This window comes from Oncorhynchus masou, unplaced genomic scaffold (assembly GCF_036934945.1).
Source record: "Oncorhynchus masou masou isolate Uvic2021 unplaced genomic scaffold, UVic_Omas_1.1 unplaced_scaffold_1454, whole genome shotgun sequence".
NCBI lineage: Eukaryota > Metazoa > Chordata > Actinopteri > Salmoniformes > Salmonidae > Oncorhynchus > Oncorhynchus masou.
This window is the reverse complement of record NW_027004520.1, coordinates 41,184-60,000: the sequence shown is the minus strand read 5'-3', so window position 1 is coordinate 60,000 and position 18,817 is coordinate 41,184. Positions and strand designations below refer to the sequence as shown.

At 55.7% G+C, this 18,817-nt stretch overlaps 1 protein-coding gene across 1 annotated transcript in view; it reads left to right on the top strand.

Moving 5' to 3' along the window:
- LOC135530900 (protein CLEC16A-like) overlaps nucleotides 1–18,817 on the top strand; it is a gene marked incomplete at its 3' end in the record, with an annotated part of 94,344 nt that overhangs the window by 66,990 nt on the left and 8,537 nt on the right. Inside the window, 5 exon segments of the mRNA XM_064959070.1 lie at nucleotides 58–158; nucleotides 2,423–2,542; nucleotides 2,774–2,907; nucleotides 9,896–9,940; nucleotides 18,504–18,554. Of these exon segments, the coding sequence (XP_064815142.1) occupies nucleotides 58–158; nucleotides 2,423–2,542; nucleotides 2,774–2,907; nucleotides 9,896–9,940; nucleotides 18,504–18,554 (451 nt within the window).

Below are 18,817 nucleotides of genomic sequence, written 5' to 3'. Positions count from 1 at the left end.
ATACAGTGATGTAACAATGTACAAATGGTTAAAGTCTCCCGTCTCTCTCTCCTCCAGACCGTTCCTAGACATGGTGTACAGTGCTCTAGATTGTAGTGAAGACGATTACCATGCTCTGTTTGTGCTCTGTCTTCTCTACGCCGTGTCACACAGCAAAGGTAAGAGGAGAATCTACACCATCTGTACTGTTCAACAATAGATGACTTAGCTCCTGTAGGTTAGCTCCGGTAGGTTAGCTCCGGTAGGTTAGCTCCTGTGGGTTAGCTCCTGTGGGTTAGCTCCTGTAGGTTAGCTAATGTAGGTTAGCTCCGGTAGGTTAGCTCCGGTGGTTTAGCTCCTGTAGGTTAGCTCCGGTAGGTTAGCTCCGGTAGATTAGCTCCTGTTGGTTAGCTCCGGTAGGTTAGCTCCGGTGGTTTAGCTCCTGTAGGTTAGCTCCGGTAGGTTAGCTCCTGTAGGTTAGCTCCGGTAGGTTAGCTCCTGTAGGTTAGCGCCGGTAGGTTAGCGCCGGTAGGTTAGCTCCTGTAGGTTAGCTCCTGTAGGTTAGCTCCTGTAGGTTAGCTCCTGTAGGTTAGCTCCTGTAGGTTAGCTCCGGTAGGTTAGCTCCGGTAGGTTAGCTCCGGTAGGTTAGCTCCGGTAGGTTAGCTCCTGTAGGTTTAGCACGTGTCGGTTAGTTCCGGTAGATTAGCTCCGGTAGGTTAGCTCCGGTGGGTTAGCGCCGGTGGGTTAGCGCCGGTAGGTTTAGCACGTGTCGGTTAGCTCCGGTAGGTTAGCTCCGGTAGGTTTAGCACGTGTCGGTTAGCTCCTTTAGGTTAGCTCCGGTAGGTTAGCTCCGGTAGGTTTAGCACGTGTCGGTTAGCGCCGGTGGGTTAGCGCCGGTGGGTTAGCGCCGGTGGGTTAGCTCCGGTGGGTTAGCTCCGGTGGGTTAGCGCCTGTAGGTTAGCTCCGGTAGGTTAGCTCCGGTAGGTTAGCTCCGGTGGGTTATCGCGCTAACTCTAGTGGATATAATGTTCTGTAGAGATGTTCCGTTAACAGACCAGTGGATCATGATGTTCTGTAGAGATGTTCCGTTACCAGACTAGTGGACCATGATGTTCTGTAGAGATGTTCCGTTAACAGACTAGTGGATCATGATGTTCCGTTAAGACTAGTGGATCATGATGTTCTGTAGAGATGTTCCGTTAACAGACTAGTGGATCATGATGTTCCGTTAAGACTAGTGGATCATGATGTTCTGTAGAGATGTTCCGTTAACAGACTAGTGGATCATGATGTTCCGTTAACAGACTAGTGGATCATGATGTTCTGTAGAGATGTTCCGTTACCAGACTAGTGGATCATGATGTTCCGTTAACAGACTAGTGAATCATGATGTTCTGTAGAGATGTTCCGTTACCAGACTAGTGGATCATGATGTTCCGTTAACAGACTAGTGGATCATGATGTTCTGTAGAGATGTTCTGTTAACAGACTAGTGAATCATGATGTTCTGTAGAGATGTTCCGTTAACAGACTAGTGGATCATGATGTTCCGTTAACAGACTAGTGGATCATGATGTTCTGTTAACAGACTAGTGGATCATGATGTTCTGTAGAGATGTTCTGTTAACAGACTAGTGGATCATGATGTTCTGTAGAGATGTTCCGTTAACAGACTAGTGGATCATGATGTTCCGTTAACAGACTAGTGAATCATGATGTTCTGTAGAGATGTTCTGTTAACAGACGAGTGGATCATGATGTTCCGTTACCAGACTAGTGGATCATGATGTTCCGTTAACAGACTAGTGAATCATGATGTTCTGTAGAGATGTTCTGTTAACAGACTAGTGGATCATGATGTTCTGTAGAGATGTTCCGTTAACAGACTAGTGGATCATGATGTTCCGTTAACAGACTAGTGGATCATGATGTTCTGTAGAGATGTTCCGTTAACAGACTAGTGGATCATGATGTTCCGTTAACAGACCAGTGGATCATGATGTTCTGTAGAGATGTTCCGTTAACAGACTAGTGGATCATGATGTTCTGTAGAGATGTTCCGTTAACCGACCAGTGGATCATGATGTTCTGTAGAGATGTTCCGTTAACAGACTAGTGGATCATGATGTTCCGTTAACCGACCAGTGGATCATGATGTTCTGTAGAGATGTTCTGTTAACAGACTAGTGGATCATGATGTTCTGTAGAGATGTTCTGTTAACAGACTAGTGGATCATGATGTTCCGTAGAGATGTTCCGTTGACAGACCAGTGGATCATGATGTTCCGTTACCAGACTAGTGGATCATGATGTTCCGTTAACAGACCAGTGGATCATGATGTTCTGTAGAGATGTTCCGTTAACAGACCAGTGGATCATGATGTTCTGTAGAGATGTTCCGTTAACCGATAGCAGCTCGTTCTAAATGCGTGTGTTTGTTCAGGTATCAACCGTGAGTTGTTGGAGAGGCTGCAGCTACCAGTCCCAGACCAGGAGAGGAGCTGCTACAGCCAGGTGTTGGTGGAGAGACTCATACGAGTGATGAACGTGGCCGCACAACCAGGTAACACGCACACACACGCACACACACGCACACACACACACACACACATTATCACACACACACACACATTATCACACACACATTATCACACACACACACATGACCGCGTGCACCCACAAACCACCTAACGTGTGGGTGTGTGTGTGTCTGTGATAATGTGTGTGTGTGTGTGTGTGTGTGTGTGTGTGTGTGATCGTGTGTGTGTGTGTGTAATCGTGTGTGTGTGTGTAGATGGTAAGGTACGTCTGGCTACTCTGGAGCTGAGCTGTCTGCTGTTGAAACGGTCCGTCCTCTCCTCCTCCTCCTCCTCTTCCTCCTCTCCTGCTCACTGCATCATCAAGGACGTACACCTGGCCTGTCTCGAGGTGAGTGTGTCAGTCCCTCCCCCTTTGGTCCTGACACCCAGCCCTCCTCTCTCTCTCTCCCTCTCTCTGGTCCCCAGCCCTCCTCTCTCTCTGGTCCCCAGCCCTCCTCTCTCTCTCTCTGGTCCCCAGCCCTCCCCTCTCTCTCTCTGGTCCCCAGCCCTCCTCTCTCTCTCTCTGGTCCCCAGCCCTCCTCTCTCTGGTCCCCAGCCCTCTTCTCTCTCTCTGGTCCCCAGCCCTCCTCTCTCTCTCTGGTCCCCAGCCCTCCTCTCTCTCTGGTCCCCAGCCCTCCTCTCTCTCTCTGGTCCCCAGCCCTCCTCTCTCTCTCTCTGGTCCCCAGCCCTCCCCTCTCTCTCTCTCTGGTCCCCAGCCCTCCCTCTCTCTCTCTGGTCCCCAGCCCTCCCCTCTCTCTCTCTGGTCCCCAGCCCTCCTCTCTCTCTCTGGTCCCCAGCCCTCCCCCTCTCTCTCTGGTCCCCAGCCCTCCTCTCTCTCTCTGGTCCCCAGCCCTCCTCTCTCTCTCTGGTCCCCAGCCCTCCTCTCTCTCTCTGGTCCCCAGCCCTCGTCTCTCTCTCTCTGGTCCCCAGCCCTCCTCTCTCTCTCTGGTCCCCAGGCCTCCTCTCTCTCTCTGGTCCCCAGCCCTCCTCTCTCTCTCTCTGGTCCCCAGCCCTCCTCTCTCTCTCTGGTCCCCAGCCCTCCTCTCTCTCTCTCTGGTCCCCAGCCCTCCTCCTCTCTCTCTCTCTGGTCCCCAGCCCTCCTCTCTCTCTGGTCCCCAGCCCTCTTCTCTCTCTCTGGTCCCCAGCCCTCCTCTCTCTCTGGTTTCCAGCCCCCTCTCTCTCTCTGGTCCCCAGCCCTTCTCTCTCTCTCTCTGGTCCCCAGCCCTCCTCTCTCTCTCTGGTCCCCAGCCCTCCTCTCTCTCTCTGGTCCCCGGCCCTCCTCTCTCTCTCTGGTCCCCAGCCCTCCTCTCTCTCTCTGGTTTCCAGCCCCCTCTCTCTCTCTGGTCCCCAGCCCTCCTCTCTCTCTCTCTAGTCCCCAGCCCTCCTCTCTCTCTCTCTGGTCCCCAGCCCTCCTCTCTCTCTCTGGTCCCCAGCCCTCCTCTCTCTCTCTCTCTGGTCCCCAGCCCTCCTCTCTCTCTCTGGTCCCCAGCCCTCCCCTCTCTCTCTCTCTGGTCCCCAGCCCTTCTCTCTCTCTCTAGTCCCCAGCCCTCCTCTCTCTCTCTCTGGTCCCCAGCCCTCCTCTCTATATCTCTCTGGTCCAGATCCAGACTCTCTCTCTCTCTGGTCCCCAGCCCTCCTCTCTCTCTCTCTGGTCCCCAGCCCTCCTCTCTCTCTCTCTAGTCCCCAGCCCTCCTCTCTCTCTCTCTGGTCCCCAGCCCTCCTCTCTCTCTCTCTGGTCCCCAGCCCTCCTCTCTCTCTCTCTGGTCCCCAGCCCTCCTCTCTCTCTGGTTCCCAGCCCTTCTCTCTCTCTCTGGTCCCCAGCCCTCCTCTCTCTCTCTGGTCCCCAGCCCTCCTCTCTCTCTCTCTGGTCCCCAGCCCTCCTCTCTCTCTCTGGTCCCCAGCCCTCCTCTCTCTCTCTCTGGTCCCCAGCCCTCCTCTCTCTCTCTGGTCCCCAGCCCTCTTCTCTCTCTCTCTCTGGTCCCCAGCCCTCCTCTCTCTCTCTCTGGTCCCCAGCCCTCCTCTCTCTCTCTGGTCCCCAGCCCTCCTCTCTCTCTCTCTGGTCCCCAGCCCTCCTCTCTCTCTCTGGTTTCCAGCCCCCTCTCTCTCTCTGGTCCCCAGCCCCCTCTCTCTCTCTGGTCCCCAGCCCTCCTCTCTCTCTCTCTGGTCCCCAGCCCTCCTCTCTCTCTCTAGTCCCCAGCCCTCCTCTCTCTCTCTCTGGTCCCCAGCCCTCCTCTCTCTCTGGTCCCCAGCCCTCCTCTCTCTCTCTCTCTGGTCCCCAGCCCTCCTCTCTCTGGTCCCCAGCCCTCTTCTCTCTCTCTGGTCCCCAGCCCTCCTCTCTCTCTCTCTGGTTTCCAGCCCCCTCTCTCTCTCTGGTCCCCAGCCCTCCTCTCTCTCTCTGGTCCCCAGCCCTCCTCTCTCTCTCTGGTCCCCAGCCCTCCTCTCTCTCTCTGGTCCCCAGCCCTCCTCTCTCTCTGGTCCCCAGCCCTCCTCTCTCTCTCTGGTCCCCAGCCCTCCTCTCTCTCTCTGGTTTCCAGCCCCCTCTCTCTCTCTGGTCCCCAGCCCCCTCTCTCTCTCTGGTCCCCAGCCCTCTTCTCTCTCTCTGGTCCCCAGCCCTCCTCTCTCTCTCTCTCTGGTCCCCAGCCCCTCCTCTCTCTGGTCCCCAGCCCTTCTCTCTCTCTCTCTCTGGTCCCCAGCCCTCCTCTCTCTGGTCCCCAGCCCTCCTCTCTCTCTGGTCCCCAGCCCTCCTCTCTCTCTCTGGTCCCCAGCCCTCCTCTCTCTCTGGTCCCCAGCCCTCCTCTCTCTCTGGTCCCCAGCCCTCCTCTCTCTCTCTGGTCCCCAGCCCCCTCTCTCTCTCTCTCTGGTCCCCAGCCCTCCTCTCTCTCTCTCTGGTCCCCAGCCCTCCTCTCTCTCTCTGGTCCCCAGCCCTCCTCTCTCTGGTCCCCAGCCCCTCTCTCTCTCTCCCCAGCCCTCCTCTCTCTCTCTGGTCCCCAGCCCTCCTCTCTCTCTGGTCCCCAGCCCTCCTCTCTCTCTCTCTGGTCCCCAGCCCTCCTCTCTCTCTCTGGTCCCCAGCCCTCCTCTCTCTCTCTGGTCCCCAGCCCTCCTCTCTCTCTGGTCCCCAGCCCTCCTCTCTCTCTCTGGTCCCCAGCCCAGCCCTCTCTCTGGTCCCCAGCCCTCTCTCTCTCTCTGGTCCCCAGCCCTCCTCTCTCTCTCTCCAGCCCTCTGTCCCCAGCCCCCTCTCTCTGGTCCCCAGCCCCCTCTCTCTCTCTGGTCCCCAGCCCTCCTCTCTCTCTCTGGTCCCCAGCCCTCCTCTCTGGTCCCCAGCCCTCCTCTCTCTGGTCCCCAGCCCTCCTCTCTCTGGTCCCCAGCCCTCCTCTCTCTCTGGTCCCCAGCCCTCCTCTCTCTCTCTGGTCCCCAGCCCTCCTCTCTCTCTGGTCCCCAGCCCTCCTCCTCTCCCCAGCCCTCTCTCTGGTCCCCAGCCCTCCTCTCTCTCTGGTCCCCAGCCCCCTCCTCTCTCTGGTCCCCAGCCCCTCCTCTCTCTCCCCAGCCCTCCTCTGGTCCCCAGCCCTCCTCTCTCTCTCTCTGGTCCCCAGCCCTCCTCTCTCTCTCTGGTCCCCAGCCCTCCTCCTCTCTCTCTGGTCCCCAGCCCTCCTCTCTCTCTGGTCCCCAGCCCTCTCTCTCTCTCTCTCTGGTCCCCAGCCCTCCTCTCTCTCTCTGGTCCCCAGCCCTCCTCTCTCTCTCTCTGGTCCCCAGCCCTCCTCTCTGGTCCCCAGCCCCTCCTCTCTGGTCCCCAGCCCCTCCTCTCTCTCTGGTCCCCGGCCCTCCTCTCTCTCTCTGGTCCCCGGCCCTCTCTCTGGTCCCCAGCCCTCCTCTCTCTGGTCCCCGGCCCTCTCTCTCTCTGGTCCCCCGGCCCTCCTCTCTCTCTCTCTGGTCCCCGGCCCTCCTCTCTCTCTCTGGTCCCCGGCCCTCCTCTCTCTCTCTCTGGTCCCCAGCCCTCCTCTCTCTCTGGTCCCCAGCCCTCCTCTCTCTGGTCCCCAGCCCTCCTCTCTCTGGTCCCCACCCTCCTCTCTCTGGTCCCCAGCCCTCCTCTCTCTCTCTGGTCCCCAGCCCCTCTCTCTCTCCCCAGCCCTCCTCTCTCTGGTCCCCAGCCCTCCTCTCTCTCTGGTCCCCAGCCCTCCTCTCTCTGGTCCCCCGGCCCTCCTCCTCTCTCTCTCTGGTCCCCGGCCCTCCTCTCTCTCTGGTCCCCAGCCCTCCTCTCTCTCTCTCTGGTCCCCGGCCCTCCTCTCTCTCTCTCTGGTCCCCGGCCCTCCTCTCTCTCTCTATCTGGTCCCCGGCCCTCCTCTCTCTCTCTGGTCCCCGGCCCTCCTCTCTCTCTCTGGTCCCCAGCCCCCTCTCTCTCTGGTCCCCAGCCCTCCTCTCTCTCTCTCTGGTCCCCAGGTCCCCAGCCCTCCTCTCTCTCTCTCTGGTCCCCAGCCCTCCTCTCTCTCTCTGGTCCCCAGCCCTCCTCTCTCTCTCTGGTCCCCAGCCCTCCTCTCTCTCTCTGGTCCCCAGCCCTCCTCTCTCTCTCTGGTCCCCAGCCCTCCTCTCTCTCTCTCTGGTCCCCAGCCCTCCTCTCTCTCTCTCACAGGTCCCCAGCCCTCCTCTCTCTCTCTCTGGTCCCCAGCCCTCCTCTCTCTCTCTCTCTCTGGTCCCCAGCCCTCCTCTCTCTCTCTCTCTGGTCCCCAGCCCTCCTCTCTCTCTCTCTCTGGTCCCCAGCCCTCCTCTCTCTCTGGTCCCCAGCCCTCCTCTCTCTCTGGTCCCCAGCCCTCCTCTCTCTCTCTCTGGTCCCCAGCCCTCCTCTCTCTGGTCCCCAGCCCTCCTCTCTCTCTCTGGTCCCCAGCCCGCCTCTCTCTCTCTGGTCCCCAGCCCTCCTCTCTCTCTGGTCCCCAGCCCTCCTCTCTCTCTCTCTGGTCCCCAGCCCTCCCCTCTCTATCTGGTCCCCAGCCCTCTCTCTCTCTCTGGTTTCCAGCCCCATCTCTCTCTCTGGTCCCCAGCCCTTCTCTCTCTCTCTAGTCCCCAGCCCTCCTCTCTCTCTCTCGGGTCCCCAGCCCTCCTCTCTCTCTCTGGTCCCCAGCCCTCCTCTCTCTCTCTGGTCCCCAGCCCTCCTCTCTCTCTCTCTGGTCCCCAGCCCTCCTCTCTCTCTCTGGTCCCCAGCCCTCCTCTCTCTCTCTGGTCCCCAGCCCTCCTCTCTCTCTCTCTGGTCCCCAGCCCTCCTCTCTCTCTCTCTCTGGTCCCCAGCCCTCCTCTCTCTCTCTGGTCCCCAGCCCTCCTCTCTCTCTCTCTGGTCCCCAGCCCTCCTCTCTCTCTCTCTGGTCCCCAGCCCTCCTCTCTCTCTCTCTGGTCCCCAGCCCTCCTCTCTCTCTCTCTGGTCCCCAGCCCTCCTCTCTCTCTCTCTGGTCCCCAGCCCTCCTCTCTCTCTCTGGTCCCCAGCCCTCCTCTCTCTCTCTGGTCCCCAGCCCCTCCTCTCTCTCTCTGGTCCCCAGCCCTCCTCTCTCTCTCTGGTCCCCAGCCCTCCTCTCTCTCTCTCTGGTCCCCAGCCCTCCTCTCTCTCTCTGGTCCCCGGCCCTCCTCTCTCTCTCTCTGGTCCCCGGCCCTCCTCTCTCTCTGGTCCCCAGCCCTCCTCTCTCTCTCTGGTCCCCAGCCCTCCTCTCTCTCTCTCTGGTCCCCAGCCCTCCTCTCTCTCTCTCTGGTCCCCAGCCCTCCCTCTCTCTCTCTCTGGTCCCCAGCCCTCCTCTCTCTCTCTGGTCCCCAGCCCTCCTCCTCCTCTCTCTCTCTGGTCCCCAGCCCTCCTCTCTCTCTCTCTCTGGTCCCCAGCCCTCCTCTCTCTCTCTGGTCCCCAGCCCTCCTCTCTCTCTCTCTGGTCCCCAGCCCTCCTCTCTCTCTCTCTGGTCCCCAGCCCTCCTCTCTCTCTCTCTCTGGTCCCCAGCCCTCCTCTCTCTCTCTCTGGTCCCCAGCCCTCCTCTCTCTCTCTCTGGTCCCCAGCCCTCCTCTCTCTCTGGTCCCCAGCCCTCCTCTCTCTCTCTCTGGTCCCCAGCCCTCCTCTCTCTCTGGTCCCCAGCCCTCCTCTCTCTCTCTCTGGTCCCCAGCCCTCCTCTCTCTCTCTGGTCCCCAGCCCTCCTCTCTCTCTCTGGTCCCCAGCCCTCCTCTCTCTCTCTGTATAACATTGTTTTCTTTGTATCACTCACCCTTCCCTCCTCCTCCTCCTCTTCTTCTTGTTAAATGAGTAATTGCATTCCAGTGTTTCCCTTTCTTGCATCACAATGGAATCTCTGGTTGTGTTCTCAAAATAAGATGTTTGTTTTAATCGGAATGAGAAACCTTTTAAAACCAGGAATGATTGTTCATAGCAGCTCTGAATAACAACACCCAATGGCTTGCTCATCTATCACCTGAGATATAGTGTTCCAGAGCATCACTCATGCTTCCTGCTTCCACTCTGATGATATCTAATGTCTCTGGCTCATTATTGTGAGAAACCAATGGAAAAACATCAGCGGGGCGGATCTCTGTTACTTTATTCTGGCAGTTACCTGGTGGTTGGTGGCCCAACGCCTTATTAAGACACTGTGTTGGTGTTTCCTTTATTCTGACAGTTACCTGGTGGTTGGTGACCCAACGCCTTATTAAGACACTGTGTTGGTGTTTCCTTTATTCTGACAGTTACCTGGTGGTTGGTGACCCAACGCCTTATTAAGACACTGTGTTGGTGTTTCCTTTATTCTGGCAGTTACCTGGTGGTTGGTGACCCAACGCCTTAAGACACTGTGTTGGTGTTTCCTTTATTCTGGCAGTTACCTGGTGGTTGGTGACCCAACGCCTTAAGACACTGTGTTGGTGTTTCCTTTATTCTGGCAGTTACCTGGTGGTTGGTGACCCAACGCCTTATTAAGACACTATGTTGGTGTTTCCTTTATTCTGGCAGTTACATGGTGGCCCAACGCCTTATTAAGACACTGTATTGGTGTTTCCTTTATTCTGGCAGTTACATGGTGACCCAATGCCTTATTAAGACACTGTGTTGGTGTTTCCTTTATTCTGGCAGTTACATGGTGACCCAATGCCTTATTGAGACACTATGTTGGTGTTTCCTTTATTCTGGCAGTTACATGGTGGTTGGTGGCCCAACGCCTTGACACTATGTTGGTGTTTCCTTTATTCTGGCAGTTACATGGTGACCCAACGCCGTATTGCCACCATGTTGGTGTTTCCTTTACTCTGGCAGTTACCTGTATGTTAGCTCTTTGGTCTGTGTTGTTGAGGAGTGTGTTCAGTAGGTGTGATGTGTATTCTGTGTGTTTCAGGGAGCCAGAGAAGAGAGTCTGCATCTCCTACGGCGTTTCTATAAGGCAAGTGTTTTCCCTCTCTCATATTGAAGCATAGAAATTGCTATCTGAACAAATTCAGGAGATGGGGGATACGAATCCTGACTCCCCCCCCCAAAAACTGTTGTTTTCCCGACCTTGTGAGGACATTGTGTTCCTGATAATGTAGGAAAACACATGAACATGGTACTGCGCTTATACAAAACACGTGTTCCTCACACACACTTTTTTTAGGGGGGTAGATCAGATTTAATATTGCAGATAGATGGGGTGGCAGGTAGCCTAGTGGTTAGAGCCAAGTAGCCTAGTGATTAGAGCAGGTAGCCTAGTGATTAGAGCAGGTAGCCTAGTGGTCAGAGCCAGGTAGTCTAGTGGTTAGAGCAGGTAGCCTAGTGGTCAGAGCCAGGTAGCCTAGTGGTCAGAGCCAGGTAGCCTAGTGGTCAGAGCCAGGTAGCCTAGTGATTAGAGCAGGTAGTCTAGTGGTTAGAGCAGGTAGCCTAGTGGTTAGAGCCAGGTGGTCTAGTGGTTAGAGGCAGGTAACCTTGTGGTTAGAGGCAGGTAGCCTAGTGGTTAGAGGCAGGTAGCCTAGTGGTTAGAGGCAGGTAGCCTAGTGGTTAGAGGCAGGTAGCCTAGTGGTTAGAGGCAGGTAGCCTAGTGGTTAGAGGCAGGTAGCCTAGTGGTTAGAGGCAGGTAGCCTAGTGGTTAGAGGCAGGTAGCCTAGTGGTTAGAGGGGCGGGAGGTAGCCTAGTGGTTAGAGCAGTTAGCCTAGTGGTTAGAGGGGCGGCAGGTAGCCTAGTGGTTAGAGCAGGTATCCTAGTGGTTAGAGGGGCGGCAGGTAGCCTAGTGGTTAGAGCAGGTATCCTAGTGGTTAGAGGGGCGGCAGGTAGCCTAGTGGTTAGAGGGGCGGCAGCTATCCTAGTGGTTAGAGGGGCGGCAGGTAGCCTAGTGGTTAGAGGGGCGGCAGGTATCCTAGTGGTTAGAGGGGCGGCAGGTATCCTAGTGGTTAGAGGGGCGGCAGGTATCCTAGTGGTTAGAGGGGCGGCAGGTAGCCTAGTGGTTAGAGGGGCGGCAGGTAGCCTAGTGGTTAGAGGGGCGGCGGGTAGCCTAGTGGTTAGAGGGGCGGCGGGTAGCCTAGTGGTTAGAGGGGCGGCGGGTAGCCTAGTGGTTAGAGGGGCGGCGGGTAGCCTAGTGGTTAGAGGGGCGGCGGGTAGCCTAGTGGTTAGAGGGGCGGCGGGTAGCCTAGTGGTTAGAGGGGCGGCGGGTATCCTAGTGGTTAGAGGGGCGGCGGGTATCCTAGTGGTTAGAGGGGCGGCGGGTATCCTAGTGGTTAGAGGGGCGGCGGGTAGCCTAGTGGTTAGAGGGGCGGCGGGTAGCCTAGTGGTTAGATTGGCGGCAGGTAGCCTAGTGGTTAGAGGGGCGGCAGGTAGCCTAGTGGTTAGAGGGGCGGCAGGTAGCCCTAGTGGTTAGAGCAGGTATCCTAGTGGTTAGAGGGGCGGCAGGTAGCCTATTGGTTAGAGGGGCGGCAGGTATCCTAGTGGTTAGAGGGGCGGCAGGTAGCCTAGTGGTTAGAGGGCGGCAGGTAGCCTAGTGGTTAGAGGGGCGGCAGGTAGCCTAGTGGTTAGAGCAGGTATCCTAGTGGTTAGAGGGGCGGCAGGTAGCCTATTGGTTAGAGGGGCGGCAGGTAGCCTAGTGGTTAGAGGGGCGGCAGGTAGCCTAGTGGTTAGAGGGGCGGCAGGTAGCCTAGTGGTTGGAGGGGCGGCAGGTAGCCTAGTGGTTAGAGGGGCGGCAGGTAGCCTAGTGGTTGGAGGGGCGGCAGGCAGCCTAGTGGTTAGAGGGGCGGCAGGTAGCCTAGTGGTTAGAGGGGCGGCAGGTAGCCTAGTGGTTAGAGGGGCGGCAGGTAGCCTAGTGGTTAGAGGGGCGGCAGGTAGCCTAGTGGTTAGAGGGGCGGCAGGTAGCCTAGTGGTTAGAGGCAGGTAGCCTAGTGGTTAGAGGCAGGTAGCCTAGTGGTTAGAGGCAGGTAGCCTAGTGGTTAGAGGGGCGGGAGGTAGCCTAGTGGTTAGAGCAGGTAGCCTAGTGGTTAGAGGGGCGGCAGGTAGCCTAGTGGTTAGAGCAGGTATCCTAGTGGTTAGAGGGGCGGCAGGTAGCCTAGTGGTTAGAGCAGGTATCCTAGTGGTTAGAGGGGCGGCAGGTAGCCTAGTGGTTAGAGGGGCGGCAGCTATCCTAGTGGTTAGAGGGGCGGCAGGTAGCCTAGTGGTTAGAGGGGCGGCAGGTAGCCTAGTGGTTAGAGGGGCGGCAGGTATCCTAGTGGTTAGAGGGGCGGCAGGTATCCTAGTGGTTAGAGGGGCGGCAGGTATCCTAGTGGTTAGAGGGGCGGCAGGTATCCTAGTGGTTAGAGGGCGGCAGGTAGCCTAGTGGTTAGAGGGGCGGCAGGTAGCCTAGTGGTTAGAGGGGCGGCGGGTAGCCTAGTGGTTAGAGGGGCGGCGGGTAGCCTAGTGGTTAGAGGGGCGGCGGGTAGCCCAGTGGTTAGAGGGGCGGCGGGTAGCCTAGTGGTTAGAGGGCGGCGGGGTAGCCTAGTGGTTAGAGGGGCGGCGGGTAGCCTAGTGGTTAGAGGGGCGGCGGGTATCCTAGTGGTTAGAGGGGCGGCGGGTATCCTAGTGGTTAGAGGGGCGGCGGGTAGCCTAGTGGTTAGAGGGGCGGCGGGTAGCCTAGTGGTTAGATTGGCGGCAGGTAGCCTAGTGGTTAGAGGGGCGGCAGGTAGCCTAGTGGTTAGAGGGGCGGCAGGTAGCCTAGTGGTTAGAGCAGGTATCCTAGTGGTTAGAGGGGCGGCAGGTAGCCTATTGGTTAGAGGGGCGGCAGGTATCCTAGTGGTTAGAGGGGCGGCAGGTAGCCTAGTGGTTAGAGGGGCGGCAGGTAGCCTAGTGGTTAGAGGGGCGGCAGGTAGCCTAGTGGTTAGAGGGGCGGCAGGTAGCCTAGTGGTTAGAGGGGCGGCAGGTAGCCTAGTGGTTAGAGGGGCGGCAGGTAGCCTAGTGGTTAGAGGGCGGTAGGTAGCCTAGTGGTTAGAGGGGCGGCAGGTAGCCTAGTGGTTAGAGGGGCGGCAGGTAGCCTAGTGGTTAGAGGGGCGGCAGGTAGCCTAGTGGTTAGAGGGGCGGCAGGTAGCCTAGTGGTTAGAGGGGCGGCAGGTAGCCTAGTGGTTAGAGGGGCGGCAGGTAGCCTAGTGGTTAGAGGGGCGGCAGGTAGCCTAGTGGTTAGAGGGGCGGCAGGTAGCCTTGTAGTTAGAGGCAGGTAGCCTAGTGGTTAGAGGCAGGTAGCCTAGTGGTTAGAGGCAGGTAGCCTAGTGGTTAGAGGCAGGTAGCCTAGTGGTGAGAGGGGTGGCAGGTAGCCTAGTGGTTAGAGACAGGTAGCCTAGTGGTTAGAGGGGCGGGAGGTAGCCTAGTGGTTAGTGCAGGTAGCCTAGTGGTTAGAGGGGCGGCAGGTAGCCTAGTGGTTAGATGGGCGGCAGGTAGCCTAGTGGTTAGAGGGGCGTCAGGTATCCTAGTGGTTAGAGGGGCGGCAGGTATCCTAGTGGTTAGAGGGGCGGCAGGTATCCTAGTGGTGAGAGGGGCGGCAGGTAGCCTAGTGGTGAGAGGGGCGGCAGGTAGCCTAGTGGTTAGAGACAGGTAGCCTAGTGGTTAGAGGGGCGGGAGGTAGCCTAGTGGTTAGAGCAGGTAGCCTAGTGGTTAGAGGGGCGGCAGGTAGCCTAGTGGTTAGAGCAGGTATCCTAGTGGTTAGAGGGGCGGCAGGTAGCCTAGTGGTTAGAGGGGCGTCAGGTATCCTAGTGGTTAGAGGGGCGGCAGGTATCCTAGTGGTTAGAGGGGCGGCAGGTAGCCTAGTGGTTAGATTGGCGGCAGGTAGCCTAGTGGTTAGAGGGGCGGCAGGTAGCCTAGTGGTTAGAGGGGCGGCAGGTAGCCTAGTGGTTAGAGGGGCGGCAGGTAGCCTAGTGGTTAGAGGGGCGGCAGGTAGCCTAGTGGTTAGAGGGGCGGCAGGTAGCCTAGTGGTTAGTGTGACGGCAGGTAGCCTAGTGGTTAGACGGACGGCAGGTAGCCTAGTGGTGAGAGGGGCGGCAGGTAGCCTAGTGGTGAGAGGGGCGGCAGGTAGCCTAGTGGTGAGAGGGGCGGCAGGTAGCCTAGTGGTGAGAGGGGCGGCAGGTAGCCTAGTGGTGAGAGGGGCGGCAGGTAGCCTAGTGGTTAGAGGGGCGGCAGGTAGCCTAGTGGTGAGAGGGGCGGCAGGTAGCCTCGTGGTTAGAGCAGGTAGCCTAGTGGTTAGAGCAGGTAGTCTAGTGGTTAGAGACAGGTAGCCCAGTGGTTAGAGGGGCGGCAGGTAGCCTAGTGGTTAGAGGAGGTAGCCTAGTGGTTAGAGGGGCGGCAGGTAGCCTAGTGGTTAGAGCAGGTAGCCTAGTGCTTAGAGCAGGTAGCCTAGTGGTTAGAGCAGGTAGTCTAGTGGTTAGAGACAGGTAGCCTAGTGGTTAGAGCAGGTAGCCTAGTGGTTAGAGGGGCGGCAGGTAGCCTAGTGGTTAGAGCAGGTAGCCTAGTGGTTAGAGCAGGTAGCCTAGTGGTTAGAGCAGTTAGCCTAGTGGTGAGAGGGGCGGCAGGTAGCCTAGTGGTTAGAGGGGCGGCAGGTAGCCTAGTGGTTAGAGGGGCGGCAGGTAGCCTAGTGGTTAGAGGGGCGGCAGGTAGCCTATTGGTTAGAGCAGGTATCCTAGTGGTTAGAGCAGGTAGCCTAGTGGTTAGAGGGGCGGCAGGTAGCCTAGTGGTTAGAGGGGCGGCAGGTAGCCTAGTGGTTAGAGCAGGTAGCCTAGTGGTTAGAGCCAGGTAGCCTAGTGGTTAGAGCCAGGTAGTCTAGTGGTTAGAGCCAGGTAGTCTAGTGGTTAGAGCAGGTATCCTAGTGGTTAGAGGGGCGGCAGGTAGCCTAGTGGTTAGAGGGGCGTCAGGTATCCTAGTGGTTAGAGGGGCGTCAGGTATCCTAGTGGTTAGAGGGGCGGCAGGTATCCTAGTGGTTAGAGGGGCGGCAGGTAGCCTAGTGGTTAGATTGGCGGCAGGTAGCCTAGTGGTTAGAGGGGCGGCAGGTAGCCTAGTGGTTAGAGGGGCGGCAGGTAGCCTAGTGGTTAGAGGGGCGGCAGGTAGCCTAGTGGTTAGAGGGGCGGCAGGTAGCCTAGTGGTTAGAGGGGCGGCAGGTAGCCTAGTGGTTAGACGGGCGGCAGGTAGCCTAGTGGTTAGAGGGGCGGCAGGTAGCCTAGTGGTGAGAGGGGCGGCAGGTAGCCTAGTGGTGAGAGGGGCGGCAGGTAGCCTAGTGGTGAGAGGGGCGGCAGGTAGCCTAGTGGTTAGAGCAGGTAGCCTAGTGGTTAGAGCAGGTAGTCTAGTGGTTAGAGACAGGTAGCCCAGTGGTTAGAGGGGCGGCAGGTAGCCTATTGGTTAGAGGAGGTAGCCTAGTGGTTAGAGGGGCGGCAGGTAGCCTAGTGGTTAGAGCAGGTAGCCTAGTGGTTAGAGCAGGTAGTCTAGTGGTTAGAGACAGGTAGCCTAGTGGTTAGAGCAGGTAGCCTAGTGGTTAGAGGGGCGGCAGGTAGCCTAGTGGTTAGAGCAGGTAGCCTAGTGGTTAGGGCAGGTAGCCTAGTGGTTAGAGCCAGGTAGTCTAGTGGTTAGAGCAGGTAGCCTAGTGGTTAGAGCAGGTAGCCTAGTGGTGAGAGGGGCGGCAGGTAGCCTAGTGGTTAGAGGGGCGGCAGGTAGCCTAGTGGTTAGAGGGGCGGCAGGTAGCCTAGTGGTTAGAGGGGCGGCAGGTAGCCTAGTGGTTAGAGGGGCGGCAGGTAGCCTATTGGTTAGAGCAGGTATCCTAGTGGTTAGAGCAGGTAGCCTAGTGGTTAGAGGGGCGGCAGGTAGCCTATTGGTTAGAGCAGGTATCCTAGTGGTTAGAGCAGGTAGCCTAGTGGTTAGAGGGGCGGCAGGTAGCCTAGTGGTTAGAGCCAGGTAGTCTAGTGGTTAGAGCCAGGTAGTCTAGTGGTTAGAGCCAGGTAGTCTAGTGGTTAGAGCAGGTAGCCTAGTGGTTGGAGCAGGTATCCTAGTGGTTAGAGGTGCGGCAGGTAGCCTTGTGGTTAGCGGGGCGGCAGGTAGCCTATTGGTTAGAGCAGGTAGCCTAGTGGTTAGAGCAGGTAGCCTAGTGGTGAGAGGGGCGGCAGGTAGCCTAGTGGTGAGAGGGGCGGCAGGTAGCCTAGTGGTTAGAGCTTTGGACTAGTAACCCTAAAGGTTGCTGGATTAAATCCCCGAGCTCACAAGGGAAGATAATCTGTCGATCTGCTCCTGAACAGGCAGTTAACCCACTGTTCCCTGGTAGGCTGTCTTTGTAAATAAGAATTTGTTCTTAACTGACTTGCCTAGTTAAATAAATAAAGGTTAAATAAATGTAAAAATTTAAAAAAAAAATAGATTGTGGCTTCATTGTAATTGTCTGTGTAAAGAAAATGTATAGAAGTTACTATACGAGAGACAAAATTCATAACTTCTGCAGCACAACAGCAAAGTAATGTCGTAATTGTAAAACTAACCAATCTAGTCACCATGTTTAAGAGGAGTCTAGTCACCATGTTTAAAGAGGAGTCTAGTCACCATGTTTAAAGAGGAGTCTAGTCACCATGTTTAAAGAGGAGTCTAGTCACCATGTTTAAAGAGGAGTCTAGTCTCCATGTTTAAAGAGGAGTCTAGTCACCATGTTTAAAGAGGAGTCTAGTCACCATGTTTAAAGAGGAGTCTAGTCACCATGTTTAAAGAGGAGTCTAGTCACCATGTTTAAAGAGGAGTCTAGTCGCCATGTTTAAAGAGGAGTCTAGTCGCCATGTTTAAAGAGGAGTCTAGTCACCATGTTTAAAGAGGAGTCTAGTCGCCATGTTTAAAGAGGAGTCTAGTCGCCATGTTTAAAGAGGAGTCTAGTCGCCATGTTTAAAGAGGAGTCTAGTCGCCATGTTTAAAGAGGAGTCTAGTCGCCATGTTTAAAGAGGAGTCTAGTCGCCATGTTTAAAGAGGAGTCTAGTCGCCATGTTTAAAGAGGAGTCTAGTCACCATGTTTAAAGAGGAGTCTAGTCACCATGTTTAAAGACTAGTCTTGTCACCATGTTTAAAGAGGAGTCTAGTCACCATGTTTAAAGAGGAGTCTAGTCACCATGTTTAAAGAGGAGTCTAGTCACCATGTTTAAAGTGGAGTCTAGTCACCATGTTTAAAGAGGAGTCTAGTCACCATGTTTAAAGAGGAGTCTTGTCACCATGTTTAAAGAGGAGTCTTGTCACCATGTTTAAAGAGGAGTCTAGTCACCATGTTTAAAGAGGAGTCTAGTCACCATGTTTAAAGAGGAGTCTAGTCACCATGTTTAAAGAGGAGTCTAGTCACCATGTTTAAAGAGGAGTCTAGTCACCATGTTTAAAGAGGAGTCTAGTCACCATGTTTAAAGAGGAGTCTAGTCACCATGTTTAAAGAGGAGTCTAGTCACCATGTTTAAAGAGGAGTCTAGTCACCATGTTTAAAGAGGAGTCTAGTCACCATGTTTAAAGAGGAGTCTAGTCGCCATGTTTAAAGAGGAGTCTAGTCGCCATGTTTAAAGAGGAGTCTAGTCGCCATGTTTAAAGAGGAGTCTAGTCGCCATGTTTAAAGAGGAGTCTAGTCGCCATGTTTAAAGAGGAGTCTAGTCGCCATGTTTAAAGAGGAGTCTAGTCGCCATGTTTAAAGAGGAGTCTAGTCGCCATGTTTAAAGAGGAGTCTAGTCGCCATGTTTAAAGAGGAGTCTAGTCGCCATGTTTAAAGAGGAGTCTAGTCGCCATGTTTAAAGAGGAGTCTAGTCACCATGTTTAAAGAGGAGTCTAGTCACCATGTTTCAGATGATTTAAATTGGAGTCTAATCACCATGTTTCAGATTATTTAAAGAGGAGTCTAGTCACCATGTTTAAAGAGGAGTCTAGTCACCATGTTTAAAGAGGAGTCTAGTCACCATGTTTAAAGAGGAGTCTAGTCACCATGTTTCAGATTATTTTGAAGATGCACTAGTGACATGATTTTTTTTGTCTCTCTCCCTCTGTCTCTCTCTCTGTCTGTCTCTCTCTCTGTCTCTCTCTCTCTGTCTCTGTCTCTCTGTCTCTCTGTCTCTGTCTCTCTCTCTCTCTCTCTCTGTCTCTCTCTCTCTCTGTCTCTCTCTGTCTCTCTCTCTCTCTCTCTCTCTGTCTCTCTCTCTCTCTGTCTCTCTCTCTCTCTCTCTCTCTCTCTCTCTCTCTGTCTCTCTCTCTGTCTCTCTCTCTCTCTCTCTCTCTCTCTCTCTGTCTCTCTCTCTCTCTGTCTCTCTCTCTGTCTCTCTCTCGTTCTCTCTCTCTCTCTCTCCCTCTCTCTCTGTCTCTCTCTTGTTCTCTCTCTCTGTCTCTCTCTCTCTCTCTCTCTCTCCCTCTCTCTCTCTCTCTCTTGTTCTCTCTCTCTGTCTCTCTCTCTGTCTCTCTCTCTCTCTCTCTCTCTCTCTGTCTCTCTCTCTCTCTCTCTCTGTCTCTGTCTCTCTCTCTCTCTCTCTCTCTCTCTCTCTCTCTCTCAGGGGGAGGAGATCTTCCTGGACATGTTTGAAGATGAGTACAGGAGCATGACGGTTAGTCCACCTGTCTCAACCACACACACGTGATATATCTGTTGTCTTTGTGTTGTTATGACGCATTTGTGTGAACGCACGTGTGCCTGTGCTGCCTGTATGTGCGTGTATCCGTACATACGTGTGTTTTCTTGTATGGCAAATAAGCCAGATGTTGTTGTGGGGGTGTGCTGATTCTGGAAGTGGGTTGTTCATTCAACTGGAAACATGAAGCTTCTTCAATAACAGCCCCTTGGTAATGAAGGTATATCCTTGGACTGCCT